At 40.9% G+C, this 16,939-nt stretch overlaps 1 protein-coding gene across 10 annotated transcripts in view; it reads right to left on the bottom strand.

The window, feature by feature from the left end:
- Positions 1-16,939, bottom strand: part of dlg1a (discs large MAGUK scaffold protein 1a) — an 85,916-nt gene that overhangs the window by 64,836 nt on the left and 4,141 nt on the right. For all 10 annotated transcript variants that reach the window (XM_035524219.2, XM_035524220.2, XM_027013543.3 and 7 more), the window contains exon 3: positions 14,539-14,708. In XM_035524219.2, coding sequence (XP_035380112.1) covers positions 14,539-14,708 — 170 coding nt within the window. The remainder of the gene's footprint in view (positions 1-14,538; positions 14,709-16,939) is intronic.

The following is a 16,939-nucleotide window of genomic DNA, read 5'->3' as shown; positions in this document are numbered from 1 at the left end:
TGTCCTCCCTGCCAGCCTGACCGACAGATTCTCCTTCTACCACTTTTTGTTCTTACTTGCTTCAGCTTTCATTTTATAATTGGATCTTCCCTGATAGTACAAGATGCTCATTTGTTCTACATATTTAAGAGGCACGTGGCAGGACTGTGCAGAGGAAAGTTTGACAAGGACAGGCAGCTTTCTGAATGTAATGGAAAAGCTTCATTCTCAAGCTCTGCAGGTAACAAAGCCAACGTGAAGCCATTGAATGCAGTGTAGAATATCAATTAGGCTCAGTATTAAACAAAGTTGGGGGATCCAGAATGCGAACAAAAACTTCTGATGGCTTATGCCACCCAGCTCCTAAGAAGCCTTAAAGTAAATGGTCTCACTACACCCAGTGGACCCTCTCGATGGCACACACTCAGTTATGGGCACCATTAGGTGAAGAATTAATAACAAAGAAAAAATGTCACAAAGTTTTGCATAAATGAACAAAAGTACTGTTCATTAACCAATCGCAATATGATTTATGAAAATAAATTCCAATAGGAGATGACCACTATTTTGGAATGGGGAGAGCATACTAAACTGACTGGGCATTATGGGTTCCAGTTAAAACGACTCTAAAACAGGGGAGGACAAGGTAGCATAGTAGCAAAGTCATCAGGCCGGGTCAAGTGAATTGTAAATATTCGACTGTATTTTGGCCATGTTTTATTGAAAGCACTGCGTACCATAAATCAGAAATCTTTGTGTCTTTGCATTCAGTGAAATTCTACCAGGTAGAATGTGTACCCAAGAGAACGCAGTCAGGTTCTTAGAGTATGGCTTTTGCCCTCTACCTTCCTGCTTTGGTTGCATTCAGTCAGTGAACACCTTGCATGGTGCGGCTGGAGGCCAGAGAAGAAAGGTGGGTGCTGGGAGGAGAAGCATGGCCAAGTTATGCAACCATCCTATCGCCTTTAAATAACCAGCTGGGAAAGGAAGCGACGTGCAGGCAATTTGCATATTTACTTGCTCAAAAATATTTGAATCGGACAAACCGAGAGAGAGAGAGAGAGAGATGAAGGATATAGTAAAATATATGCACTGATTCATAACACCACAGATATTTTCTCAATGAAAATCATGTATGTCACACGGAAAATGACAAAACATGCTAAACTTAGCAACACAGAAGATTATAGAAACTGATCATTTTAAAATGTACAGTGAAACAAGGAAAACCATTAGTAACAATTCAGTGGTCTAGTTATTTCCCTCAAGGGTGGACCATCTGCCAACCAAAATCAAAGTCTTCATAGCAGCATGGAACTTTATGGGCTTTGCTTGAAAGCGATCTGAAAAACATTTTGAAGGGCAGAAATTTCTACTGCATTAGTGCTAGCTATGACCATGAAGCTGTAAACCCTAGTTTCTGTAACTGGTTACATCAGTTTAACAATGAACTAAAAACTCCAGAGCTTTGTACACTATAAGGAATTTCTCTAAGGAAAATATGCCACAGCTGTTCAAAAACACATTTAATAGTGACACCAGGGCATGGTTGAATGATCATATGAGTGATCGATTTAGATTCCACCACATTACCTCGAGTCCATGTGGGCAGAGACTTGCGACTGCCAGAGCACCCTTCCAGAGTCAGGTTAAGGCTGACTGAGTGTCCTGTTGCTCAGAGCTTCTCAGTGACTTGGCAGACAGGCACACGCCGGAAACCCAGAGGTACATAGGCCGCCGCAGAACAACATATCATTCATTAATGGCATTGCAATATTGGTCTTTGAAGTACTCTGAAGTACTCATACTGTAGATGGCTGTAGTATGTAAAAGCCTTTAAAGAAAGCACAACAAAAATATACGATGTGCTGCAGACACCCTATGCAGTTTTTCACACTGCAAAAAAGTGTTCTCAGGGTGTTTCTGGAGGCATTCACATGATCCAAAACATGTAACAAAAGAATGCCAAAAAAAAGGTCACAAAGCTTAGACATTGGGTTTTTAATATTGCAGTGGCATATCACAATTTGAGTATGTTTAATACAGCATGCATAAAAAAATATAAACATAATACAATATTTTGTCCATGCCATGGAGCCTTAATGGTTTTAAGCATGTGAGTCACATCCACCAAACCAAACATGCACTTATGAGTCAGCATGCCTGTGCTAAGGGCTAACGCCTAAGGAGCCACACTGTACCCTTCAGCCTGTTTCAAAGCAGGAAAGACTCTCGCCTTGGCCACGCAGCAGTGTGTGTGTGTCGAGTGCATGGCTGCCTCTTCCACACGGATAGCTCTGACCCTCCCTGCCTCTCGCCGCAATCTGTGGCTCCGCCCTACCGCACGGCGCTGACCATGCGCAGCGACCCTCTCCTGGATAGCCCCATAACCCATGGCGACAGCACCACCAGCAGAGCTGAATAGAGGCCGCCCACTTTTCCCACAATGCACAGAGAGGGTCCTAGTGGAGCTTGCTGAGGAGAGAGGAGAAACTCCCCTCACACTAAACATTCATTCATATCTGAACACAAACAGCTTAAAAACTTGGGGGGGCGGGGGGGATCTATATTCCTTAACTGATATTGGATCATTTAATATCAGAAATTTAATACGCATCAAAGACTATTAGTATTAGTCTGTCAGGAATTACAAAGGGATGTAGACAGCCATACCAAAGAGATGCATAAGAGAAAATACCCTCATTAATAAGTCTAAGGAGATCGATGGAATCCTGCAGTGCATCTGCTGAGGTCTGCCAGAAAAAGACTTTAAGGTCGTAGAACTGAACGGAAGCTTCCATTCCCCGTCAGAGCACAGTCAAATTACCTCCTAGTTCCACTCAATACAGTAGATGGCAGTATTAAATTACATTTTGAGTATTCTTCCTGCTTTGAAAAGAAAAGAACAGAAAAGAAAGGAATTAAAAGCAAAAAGAGGAGCTTGAAGAGCAAGACTGGTTAGAGCCCAAACCCAAATGTCAGGGGAAATTTTAGGATCTTTTTATGAAGGCTAGATTTAAAGGTCTTTCATTCCAGCTACATTTTGTTCATGCTTCTGGGTGTGGATTCATGCTGTGTGGCAAAAGGCATATTCCATAAAGTAACAACAAGAAAAAAACTCTCTCATTAATAAAGGTGACCACCAGGAAGGCAATGGTAAGCATGGCTACACATGTGTAATGAAGGAAGCTTGGTGTGTGCTGCAGGTGACCTATGAGTGCCCGGCTGGTCTGTGTTGCACATGCACATTCGCTGTCCAGCAGCACAGACTCTAAAATCATGTCCATTGGAGCAGAGAAATCTGTAATAAAGAAAGGGTTCAGAACTGCACCCTTTCCACATGAGCCACAACAGCTGGACAAATTTAGAACCTCCTGTAAGGGCAGGAGGGCTATTTGTAATAACAAAACCACCTTTAATCCAGCACCGGAAATGAACTCAGGTATGCCAAATTTGCAACAAGACAGGTGTATTACCTCATCCCAGCCCCAATTGACCAGGCATCTTACAGCAAAATCCCTCATACAGCCACCAACCAAACTCACAGACAATATACAGTATATATACACAAAATACACAACTTTCACTATTAAATATTCTGTTGAAGGTTCTGTCTTTTAAGTCACTTTTTTAGTCTTTCAAATGGCTCCAACCGGCTCTCCTATAGAGGTGATGATGGGCCCAAACCAGTTGGCTTAGAGTATGGACCAAACCAGAAGGCTTAGAGTATGGACCAAACCAGTTGGCTTAGAGTATGGACCAAACCAGAAGGCTTCCCAACAAGGGGCTTTCATGCTACAAAAGATGTTTAGAAAACAACTCCATTTTCCCTAATAACTTCCTGTTTAAACAGGAAGAGAAACCCACAGAGGTTCCCACTGGGCTGGAGGTCAGGGAACCTATTAAAAAAAAAAAAAAAAAAAATCAGTAGCCTTGTTGGTTACAAGTTAAATAACCACAAGCATGGGATTTACCTGCCTTCCTGCTTCACACACTGTCCATGCACAACCGGTTGTACCGGCTCTCCTCAAGTGCAGAGTGAATTGTTAACAAAGCCAGATATCATTGCGTAAGTCATGAGAGCTAGAACTTGTCAACATTATGCCTGAAGCTAAGAGCTTGGTTAACATCTAGATGAAACAAACATGATGCATTCAACATTTTGTCAAACCCTCGGTACCATATATGCAGAGTATTATACTAATTTCCCAGACTACCACGTAATAATGGCATATCATTAATCCACAATATATGACAGCAAAAGCTGTATAGGTAAAACATCACTCTCTCTACAGATAGATATAAAGATCTAAATAGAGGGACAAGATTTCTTCTTCAGATATAAAAATGTGATGCACATAAATGCAAAACATCACTGATACAGACATAGTGCTACACTGCACTCAGTTAAGCATGTTAGTTACATTTATTGATTGTTGCTAGGATTCGGTTACTAAGGATATAGGTTGACAACTTGTTCTTTCCAAATGTAATTCATGTTATAAGAATCCATGCAAAAAAAAAAAAAAAAAAAAAAAAAAAAAAAAGTTACATCCCGAGTCTGTTAAAAATATATGTTAACACTTGGCAAATTGCAGACCCAAAATAACACTGGGCTTTGACTAAATTGCAGGTTGTTTAGACATTCTCTGCTGAAAGTGCTTTTTAGTCCCTGTGCACTCAGTTTTGCACACACCTCCTAAGACACCACGTGCTTTTTTCAGAAGAATATTTAGCCAGCTGTACCACTGTACAAATCACTGAGGCTGCCGAGGATCCTAAGCCAAGACAGGGCCGAGGAGGAGGGCAGCTTCTGGGACCACATGCAAGAGACATGATTACAACTGGCCCCACTCCGTTGGCACTGGTGGCACTTCTGAAAGCCACTGAAATCATCGCTCTGGGACGGTCCCGGGGTACGTCCTGCCTGGCCTCCATCACGTGACCACGACCAGAGCTGGGAGCTGCCCCAGACAGCACGTACTGGACAGCCAGCCACCTGGAGCTACTGACCCTGACATGAACCCTGACAAGGCAAGCAGCCGTGCGGTTTAAATATGGCACTAAATCCAGATCAACTGCTGCTGTCCAAAGCCATGCAAGGAAATCTGCAGGCAGTGAATTGCTCAGTGAAGCTCTCACCGCCAATCTCTGGACACCCAGGGATGAGCTTCACTTGGACTTGAACTCACTTGGTTTCCCCATTTTCAGCTCCTGTAGCTCAGCTTGTAGAGCAGGTAGAATTGCTAGCAACACAAAGGTCATAGCTTAAATTCCCAGGCAGAACATGCTGTTGACTAATACTGATAAACACTGTACAGATATTTGAGATGCAGAAGATATAAATGCAAATCATGGGCCTGGTGGAATTCAGTCAGCCTCAACCCTTTTCTTACAGTTTTTTTATTCCTGCTTTTTAAAATCAGTTTGGCATTTTCAAATTCTGCCAACATCATGACATTCTGCAAAATCATGCCATATTTCATACTTACGTTTATCCACTTCAGAGCACTAGAAAGAACAGTGCGACTGTTCACTTTAAAAGGAAAGCCTAACATAGGTTTCAGCCTGGCTTAAACGGCTAAGCCTGTAAAACTTCCACCTTTCAGTTGGCTACAGAATTCTTTCATTCCCTGCACCAGTGACGCAGTGTAGCAGTACATGCCTGAGCAGAGGAAGTGGTATTCTGATTCCGCCCTGACCCAAAGCACTTCTGCATGAAAAGCAGCCTTCCCCGCGGCTCTGGGTCCTCACGTGACAGAGAGCCCTCTCTATCCACAGCTCGGAGAGGAGACGACAGCTGCTTAAGTGAAACAGCATCACCCAATGAGAAACAAATGAGGATGATTGCTACTGGCAGAAGAGTCACACTGCCAAGCACACAGTCCTCTATGCAGTGGTCAGCTTTCAGGTTTCCTACTTCAAACAAGCACTCTGCCACGCCATGCCAGGCTGTCATTAGACTTAAAATAGACTGTGAGCAATGGCCAGCAGTACCACACTCACAGGCATTATGGCCCAACACACTCACGCTCTGACAAGTAATTAAGCACGGTCAGGCCAGGGTGGGCGTTGGCCTTGGACTCTGCCACAGGTGTCTCATTAGAGCAAGCGGAGAAGCTTCAACCAGATGATCATAACATCGGAAACAGCAAGGCTAAGACTGTACTACTGACACGTGAAGATGGCCAACAAAATCCTAAACCTTCTTTTAAATGTGTCGAGTTGGAGGGTATGCTGTGGAATGCAAAATGTAAATTTAATGATGAGTGCAATTCACATTCACTACATACATGCTCACACTAATTGGATTCTTTGAACATTTTATGCAGCGAAGCATTGAAATAGAAGAGCACAGGCCTTGTGTGGTACTAAGCACTGAACCAGGAGAGCACAGGCCGTGTGTGGTACTAAGCACTAGACTGACGTATTGCTCCCCTGAGAATTGGATAGGGAGGACAAAGACCAATTTCTGGCTTCTACATCTTTTAGGCTCCTTTTATTCCTCAATAAAGTCAGATAGAGATCTGAAGAGGAGAATAGGAGGGAAACCCATTAATGGCATGTGAGAGTCTCAACACCTCTCAGCCCATTCCCACACATGACCAGGCTCCCAGCACCCATCTGGGAGTGGATAAAGAGAACATACTGTGCATGTATGCAAATGAACAAGTTTGAGAGAGAGAGGTGTGTGTGTGTGTGTGAGAGTATGGGCTATGAGTAAGCCTGCCTATATGTACAGAGAACACAGGAAGCCTGTGACTCATTGAGAAGAGGGAGTGTGAGATCAGCACACTGCCACACTCCCTGCCGACTCACACCTGCTTTAACCTCCGCAGCTCAGGAGAGTGCACACACGTGCACCCCATCTCACCGCATGACCTATAACCCTATGACATTCAAACAGAAGCAACACATCATTCAACAAATAACATCTTAAGTAAAAAAAAAAAACAAAAAAACAACAACAACTCAGATCCCACTACAGGAAGTAACGTCAAACACATCCATGCCCAAAACCTGAGGGAAAGATTGAATAACCAACACCTCTGGCATCTACCAGAACCTGCTTTCTGTTTGTCTGCATGAGGTACCAAAAAACATCATGTGGTGCTCCACATTCCACCGCTGTGCCCCTCTGTTAAATGGAGCTCAGACAGGGAGAGGCGGGGAGTCCAGGGAGCAGACCTGAACAGAGCGTCGACTTCCAAGGAGACCCAGATTCAGTAAGAGACAACCTGTGCAGCTCCGAAGGAGAGCAAGCAGACACACCATATCCTGATCAGTTTCACTTGCGCAAAGCGCTTCCCGTTTTAACTCACCCTGATCCTCATGCTTTTATTTCGCTACTATAGACCCAGGTCATTTTAGTTGTTGTTTGATTGTTGCTTAAGCTTCTGAAGTGCGCTTTGGTGTTTTCACAACAATATATTAATGAATCACCACATGACTGCAATATGTTTAAGGCACAACAGCAACATCACAACAGATACTTTGAAAAATTAGGTCCTAGTTATCCCAGTGCCCAGTAAAACGCTGGGCTCAATAATGTAAAGGGCATATTGACAGCATATTGACACTCTGTAATAATATAATCTTGCTTCACCAATACGTGTTATATACTAAAGAGGGAGTGTGAAAGTGATCTTCAGCACTAATGTACAACAGCTCTTCAACACAAGTATGTTTCATTTACATTTACAGCATTTAGCAGACGCTCTTATCCAAAGCAACTTACAAAAGTGCTTTCTCATTTACTCATAGAATACATTCTAGCTAGTACAGTAGGTTAGAATCAAATATACCAATGAACTAGAATACTGTTGAAATACAGGAATCAATGCTGATGCATAGAGGTGCAAAATACACAAGCTCTATTTCAAACAAATATAAGTGCAATAAACCATAAGTAATAGAGTTTGTTAGTCAACAAAGGAGCAGTCAACATCAGTGCAATAAACAATACCTTACAATAAGAGAAATAGTTTTAGTTAACAGGAGAAAGGTCAGTGGTCATTTAAATATTCCACAAATAGATTGGTCTTCAGTCTGCGTTTGAAGACTGCAAGGTACTCTACTGTCCGGACAGCAAACGGAAGTTCGTTCCACCATCTAGGAACCAGGACAGAGAATAGTTTTGGTGCTTGTCTTACGTGAAACTTGGTATAAACATGGTATTTCGAGGAGAGCCGTACTTGAAGTTCGAAGTACTCAAGGTATGGATCTGGCTTTGTCTATTGACATCATGTATGGAGGGGCTGGTCCATTTTTGGCCTTGTAGACAAGCATCAAGGTTTTAAATCTGATACGTGCAGCTACTGGAAGCCAATGAAGGGAGCGCAACAGTGGAGTAATGTGTGTGAACTTGGAAGACCAGTCGTGCTGCTGCATTATGGACATGCTGTAGAGGTCTGATGGCTCTTAGAGGAAGACTAGCAAATAGCGAGTTGCAGTAGTCTGGCTTTGAAATTACAAGAGACTGCACAAGTACCTGGACAGCTTCCAGCAAGAGAAAGGAGAAATTTGCAAGACCGGGTGAGATTTGAAACACGACAATTGGTTGTCCAAAGTTATGCCCAGGCTACAAACAGCTTCAGATGGTGATACCAGGGAGTTCTCAGAGGAATGTAGGGTATTGTGTGTTTCAAGTACACAATACTTTACATTCTGTTCCACACCAGAGTCTTTGAGCCTCGTATAACACCTACTGCAGAGAGCCTTCACACAACGACCATGTCTCCACAAAATTAAAGCAAAGGCAAAAAATAGGTCTTTCTTTCCAAAGACAATTAAAGGATAAACGTTAATCCTTTTAGAGCTTAAAAGGTGAGATTAGGAAACTTTTACTTTCTTCAGAGAAGTGGAAGATGAGGTTAGGAAATTCTTCTAGAGGTCAGAAGAAACAATGATGTTTATTCATACAAAAGGGCCTAAAGATTTGAGATTAAAATCCAATGAGATGCTACAATCAACGTTTCCTGGTCACAAGACGACAAGCCATTTAAGTATTTAAACCCATAGCAGAGGACTGATCACGACTATAATTGCGACCAAATCTGCTCTAGCCAGGTTATTAAATATAGAACACTCTGCATCAAACTCTGATGTCAGGTCAAATCCAGGTACAAAATGTAAAAAGGAGCATCAGAGAGAACCTGTTACCAGGTTGAGACTGAGCCCAGACTGACGGTCCGAATAGCCTACCTTACCCAATCACTCAGTTCAACATGCTTTAATGAAAACTCCATTACTTCTTCATAAAAAGCACTTCTTCAAAAGTGCAAGTAAACGTTTAAAAGAAAATCGACATCTCATTTATTGTTCTTGCAAAAGGAAAAAATTATGATGAATAAAAATAATTTAATAGATTGGCATTTTAAATAAGTCAGCATTATATACTTCACAGAGATGCGTGTGAAAAGGACAAACCACTGGATAAAGTCAAAGTAATGCAAGGGGTGTTAAATACTGTAGCAAGCAGAGTTCACCTCTAAAACATTCAGGATAAAAAAAAGGAAAAATACATGGGTTCTGCTAGTGTTTCTGGTACGCTTGAGACCTCCACCACTCTGCCTCTTAACTGCTAGGATTAACAAAGCAAACTATGCATTATCAAGATGCCCTTAATCACATACTAGACGAAGTAACACGGACGTTTAAAATGGTAACACAATGAAGGGTAAGGCAGAGGAAAAGCATCAGGCAGTGAAGCTGAAGAAATATGGGCCAACACGTGACAGCGTGGAGTGACAGAAGAATCAGAAGGGCCTGGCAGGAGGTGCATGCATGGCGCACCTTGGGGTCGCACTGGGATATGCACATGCCTCCATGACCACAGCTGTGCTGCTCTTTTGCCCTTGTGTGCAAGAATGACTCACTTGCCAAGGAGCAGACGGAAGTTAAAGCCTCATGCATATGATATAAAATCAGGCATATTTTTTGCATATTTGGTATGCGTATGCTTGTGTGTGTGTGTGTGTGTGTGGGTGTGTGTGTGTGTGTGTGTGTGTAAGAACAGGTCAATCCAAGCAGCTCATGTATGTCCCCCTCTCCAGAACAGCCCATTCAGGCCACCTTCACTCTAAATGTCTACTACAATTTAGAACGCTTTAACTGGTTTCTTGAGAGGTCATACAAGCAGGTTTAAGGTCATTGGATTACACACCTTCTATGTACTCACGGAATGGACACAACCAATAACTGATCCATTCCACACTGTGTTTTATAAGCATTTCTCTGAACAAATCACTAAATGATTAAGAAAATCACTTTTTGTAGTCGTCTGTTATTTCCAAGAAGGACAAATGGATGAAGAATTTAACTTTAGCTTTATATTAAGGGCACTTGATCAAATAAAACAAAAGTCTCAGTCCTGCAAGATTTCCACTCCTAAACCACCACACTGCTAAAAAAAACAAAAAACAAACAAACAAACAAAAAAAACACTAACTGAACTAGCTACTAATGAAACTGCTGTAGATTTTTCCCCACAGTGGTTCACATCTTTTTCATGCAACACAGCTGGTCTTCCTGAAGCACATCCTGCCCGTTTCTCGCCCCAGGCAGCAGTACAGCCATTTTAGAGGAAATGTGCAATCAACCCAAACACTTATATTAGGACTGGAGCTGGGAAGTAGTCCTACTCATCCTTCTGACATTCAAATATACTGCACCTATGGAACAAGTTCATGGCTTTATGTTTACCTGCTATAAATTTGTTTCTAACCATTTGGTATCCAATTCTTTTTGCTCAAAAATATGCTGCTGACCAAATCAGCAACTTCAAACTAGCTTGAAACAGAAATTAATTTAAAATGCAAGCTTCACAAGTCCAGTAAACAAGGTTCCAGTTTCGATACATTCTATTTTAAAAATCGGAAAACTATCGTATGACTATCGACGCAAAAATAAATAAATAAGTAAAAATTTAAAAATGTAAAAAATGAAGAGGAACGAAAACTTAGCCACCGCGCCCCCGCGGTTCCTATCTTACCTTACCTTAGTGGTGACGATGCATAAACAGTCCATTCTTCACACCCCAGCCGCCAACTCCACATCACCCGCGAGTCATTTCAACCCTACCATTCAACACAAACACCGCGGGACCAACTTCTCAGACGATCAAACACTACACGCAGAGGCGCGCTACACAGGAGACCGCAAAGTCTGCATCAGCACATTCTCGCAGTCGGCGGCAGCGTGTTGGTGTCCATGGTGATGCTGAGACGGACGATGTCTGAACTCCAGGTTAGCCACATCCTGATGCGCATGCAGGGTTAACACTCGCTCCAGAACAGAGCGCGCGACAATGTCACTTTGGTCTCGGCTGCTACACAACACCGCGCGCCGCGTGCCACGTGCAGCCTGCGCTGGGTCTTAGTTGCTTTCATATATAGCTCGCACTTAAGTAGAAACTAGGGCGATCAGAAATACGTTTTCATTTGGGGGGTAAATCTCTCTCTCTCTCTCTCTCTCTCTCTCTCACACACACACACACACAATCGATACATAGATGCAGGCAAATTTTATATATATATATATATATATATATATATATATATATATATATATATATATATATATATATATATATATATATATATATATATATATATATATAGAGAGAGAGAGAGAGAGAGAGAGAGAGAGAGAGAGAGAGACTCATACTATACTTTTTATACTTAGATGAGGCATCATATTAAGCTAATAATAATAATAATAATAATTATTATTATTATTATTATTATTATTATTATTATTATTATTATTATTATTATTTAGAATGTATGTTTACGCAGTAGTCAAAAATCAATATACTGTTCTCAAGACAAAAACTATACGAACATGTTGATGAACTAGGCAAATACCTTTTTCATCATTTAGAGCTGAAGCTAGCACACATTGAGCTACTTCAGTCATAAACCCATACAGCAATACGTCCTTTGATAACGCCATAGTCAATGACACATTCACATTCAGTTTTATCTTAATCTGTATAAATCACATCAGAGGAGGATGCAAATGTGACTCACTCTTTTTTGCCAGTCTATCCCTTTGAACAGATGAAGAGAGGTTTAAGAATTTCCAAGATACCCCAAAGGAAGAAGCCATAGCTCTTCATAGTCTTAAGTCAGAGAAAACACCAGGACCAGATGGCCCGGGCTGCGAGATGTATAAAGAATCTTTTACTTGTGCCACTTTTGGAAATGCTAATCTATTCATTCGAAACTGGTGTACTAGAGTATCTCACTGATAAAATAAAAAAAATCCTAAATTTGGAGCACATAGACCTATAGCACTGTTAACCTAGGATCTGAAATTGTTGTCTAAAATACTGGCCACTAGATTAGAAAAGGTTCCACCCATTCCAATTAGTCAAAACCAGGTATCTGAACCAAGGTTGGTGGAGGCAATAAAAAAAATATTTAATTATTTTCTGAATATTTCACAAACTCTAGAGCCATACATCTAGGTAACTATTATTTTCCTTTTAAAGGGTCAGTATCTGTATTTGAATCTCTAGGTATCATCATAGCCCCTACATTTCAATCTACATTCAAATCTAATTTATCCAAATTCTGGGTAAAATCCACAGTGACTTAAATCATTGGAATACCCTTCTATTGTCATGACTGAGAAGGAACAATCATCAAGATTAATATTTTCTTCAAGTTTATTGTACGCACAAAGTTATAAAATAATATATGGTATCAACTGGCATGTCAATTATGTATTATTCCTCAGTGACTTCTGAGGATGATTCTAGTTTAATCTGGTTGGATTTTGAATCTTCGCAATCTTTCTTTCTTTTACAAAGTCTGTTATTTGTTCATGACTAAAAAACTTAAGAGGCCTTTATGACAGCCCAAAATACTCGAGGCTTGGTGCTTAGCTTGTAATGTAGAAAACAGGTCTCACATCAAAGAACGTGCACTCTTTCAGAAGAGTGTGTACTCTTTCAACTGACTAATTTCATCGAACATGATCATCTTATCTTCAGTTTATTAATAACTAAATCATTGCAGATAATGTTACTGTGCAATATATTTATGATTACTGTGCACTACATTAATGTAATAATAATAATAATAATAATGTAACATATCCATAATTCAACTCTCTGCCTCCCCCCCTCCCCTGCTTTTTTATTTATTATTATTTGCATTGTCCCCATATTGCTGTCCAGAGCTGCTTAAGAATTTCAAAGATGCCCCAAAGGAAAACGCCATAGCTGTTCATCTGTTTGTTCATCTCTACTCCAATATGTTCACTTCTGATATAAATAGTTCCTCTATCTTCCTCCCTGGGGGTCAGATACGCTGGTATCATGTAGTTTCACAGAAACCATTCAACTAGTGGCTCAATTGCCCTGCCCCTCCCCTAAACTACATTTATGCTTTGCGCAACTTGACTGCAGAAAGGGACGCCACACAGTGACAAAAAAGATGCTCAAGGAGTTTATTCGTCATGAGATCACACAAAGGGCTGTAAGAGCATTGGTGTGTTTGCACGTTTTAAATAGACATAGAAACACACTCCTCAAAGCAGATGTCTGGAGTGTTCCGCTAACTCAACCCCCTCTTATCTGCACCAGCTTTTTTCTCTCTCTCTCTTTTCTCCAAGGTTTCATTTTCCTTACATATGCTTTTGACAATGTCAAATCTGTTTGTGTTTTGGTAAGACACAGTCATTGTTTGTACACCCCCCTTCAGTCTGGTATAGCAGAGGCTTGGCTGGATACATGCCATCAATTGCAATATGCATGTCCTGCTAACAATGAATGCAGTACCGTGTTTTCTGTAAATACAATAATTGGATTGCTTTTGTAGACACAGCCGCTTTGCAAAGAAATCAAGTTCACACCCTGCTGTCACATGCTAATTTGAATAATGTGCGGGAGGGGGTTCTCAAAGCAGGACTTGATGGCACTGGACCTACTGTGCCAAGGAGACTGAGACACACGTAGCACTCAGTCTTCCCCTGTCAGAGAGTAGCACACTCTGCACCTACAGACAGTGAAGAAGCCAACTGATGGAACGGCAAGTTATTGGGGGTATGGAAGAACTAGTTTTCAAAAGCATATGAAAAGACCTCTGGAAATGCATTTCTGCACTTGAGACTATACTACCTCAGTGTAAACAACTGAAACTTCTAAAATCTGTACTTGCAGAGTTATACTCACCAAATAAATATGAGTCTTTATAACATCTTAGCAAGACTCTGTTTGTTCAAAAACAGGTGACTGATGTAGTAAGGATCAGTAATAAAGTAAGGCATGCCTTGTAACGGAGCAGACAATACACACTACATCCACGTCAAAAATTATACTCTGCTCCTCGTCTTTTCACATTCACAGAAAATATGTCTCAGCTAGTGTGTGCTAGTGAGAACTGTTTGTGTGTAACGGAGTAATGACACAATGGCAATTGACCCATAAAGAACAACAAGAAGCAGTTTCAGAAATCTCATAGGTGAATATAACTGCATCCAGATCAAACATACGGTAATTAATTTAAACAACAACAGAATAATGAAGCAGTGCCTGTTTCTTAATCTTACCTCACTAGTAGAAGAAAGGCTACTGGCCCCAGTATCTGTTATAGCAGTGGGGCTGGGAATGCTGGGAACATCTGATTGGTTAGCACCAGGAGAAGACTCTGATGGTCTTGTAGGTTCTATACCCTCGGCCTGTTTGTCCTGTAATGTCACTTCATAAAATTCCTGGATATCTGAAAGGATGAGATCAAAAAGCATTATATAGCAAAAACACATACAACAGAAACTGCAAAACAGTAATAAGATTAGTAAAAAAAAAAAAGTTTTTAAAGTAAAATGAACGTGTGAATAAAACATTTATTGTAATAATTATTATAATAACTATTATTTGAGCCATTGCTTTGTTCTTGTTCTGTCTAACAGAGGCCAGAGAAAGAAGACCTAAACAAACAGTCTTACATAAGCATCTTTGCCTGGGAAGTGACAGACGTGCAGCTTGCACAAATGAAGGCCAGGCAACAAAAGGCCCATTTAAAACCAGAGGCACTTTGGTAAAGCTTCTTTCAGGAACAAGGGAACAAAAGGCTCTGTGGCCGAACAGAAAGACAGTTGGAAGCAATGCTCTCAGACAGACGTTGGCCGTTCGTGACGAGGCTTGCGGCCTGGAAACTGGCCGCCAAGGTTCGCTGCCGCATCAAAACTGTGATTAGGTGGGCATCTTTCATTCTCTCATTTGCTTCATAGCAACATTTGCATCAACAGAATCTTGTCTCCAGTGCAGGTACTGTATTTGCTGCTGGGGCTTTATTTGGCCATTCCCACCGTACCGAGTCTGCAGGCTCATCTGCAGAGAGCACAGCATGAGCACATCCTTGGCTTTGATGTTTGGCACATCAGGGGTGCAATACTGAATCAAATAATATGTATAAGCCCTAATAAATAAAAAGAAAGCACTTCAGCTGCCTACAAGTTACAACGGCCAGCCCACTTTCGTATACGCTTCCGATGATGTGTACAATTTTAATCTCATTAATAAAGAGAGAGTGCCAATATATTGTTTATTATGTCTTTAATGTTATTATACCTGGTCATCAACATCGCTCTGCGTGTTGAAATGAAATACACAGGAATGCGAGCACAGCCTACAGTCACCTTAGCCATCGATGCTGTCAACACTGAACATAGCTAACTCAAGTGAATCAGTATTCTGTATAGCTAGACAGAATTAAGTTAGCATGGCTACGCCAAATACAAGACATTCTCTCATGTCCGCGAATCGAGGGGAAAAAAACGGGCTCAAATAGGCAAAATATGCCCACGCTCGACTCTATCAGAAGACGGCCAGCCAACAGATACGGCAAAACCACTAACGCTAAGCAAAAAGTGTTATAGTCTCCCAAGCAAAACAGGTAGCACCAGTAACTTGTCTAAGCATTTGGCCGACACGAACCAAACCTCTACGCAGAGCTGAAAAGACTACAGGTTCACACAAGTAAAGGCTTACGCGGGAAGCTTCCTTAAATGATGAATGAAATGCCCCGTTTAATTGTTTTTGTGTCCGAGATAAGCCAATTACTCGTCAAGCATGTGAGCAAATCGGCTATCAAGCATTTAGCACACTTAATTGTTACAATTACGTTTGAACTCATTTTAAACAGTAAAATACTGGTGTTTGATACGGAGCAATGTGTGTACAGTTTAACCGCAAAATAAGGATGTTTCTCTCACTCATCTCACTGCAGATGTTATGTTATCTGTAGCCCCCACAAAATATGGCAAGAACTCCAAAGAAGCCCAAAGACTAAACAGAGCAGCTCAAGGAGAATGAGACTTATACAAGATAAGACTTTATTGATCCACCAAGAACCCATAGACAAACTGGTTTTCCTAGTCAAGAACCTTAAACAGGAAAAGAAACTCTCTAAAGTAATTTTTTACATATTTAGCTTGTTGTATAGTAACTTTTACTTGCTAGATAGTTTTCATTTTAAAATCAATATTTTGTAAGCATATTTCTGTTCAATCCAATAACCTTTTTCCCCCATTCAGACATTGGAAAGACTATATTTTTGTTATAAATATCCTACAAAAGTGTTGTTTAGGTATCGAGAATTGTGATACTACACATGGTATCGAAGTCAAAATTGTGGTATTGTGACAACCCTACTCTGAACAGCCTCCTTATACTGGAGCATATAATATAAACACAGGCCAACCATGGCCAGAGCTGTAGAGTACTTTAGGAACATGTTTTCCATTCAGAGACAAACATGTCCAATCATAGAGCAAAATCCACTTACGTAACAACATATAATTTGGCCATCATCAAACTAATGCATTTGTACAGCCCTTAATATAGCTGCTTCTAGATCCCTTATTGAATCCACTCATTCACTTTAAAATCATGTTCATGACTAGGTCATTCTGTCTTGCTTTAAATGCTTCAGCACATTAATGAAGTAAC

This window comes from Electrophorus electricus, chromosome 7 (genome assembly GCF_041902795.1).
Source record: "Electrophorus electricus isolate QZ-2024a chromosome 7, ASM4190279v1, whole genome shotgun sequence".
In the NCBI taxonomy this organism is placed as follows: domain Eukaryota; kingdom Metazoa; phylum Chordata; class Actinopteri; order Gymnotiformes; family Gymnotidae; genus Electrophorus; species Electrophorus electricus.
Note: the sequence above shows the minus strand (reverse complement) of the source record. Positions and strands in the feature narration are given on the sequence as shown.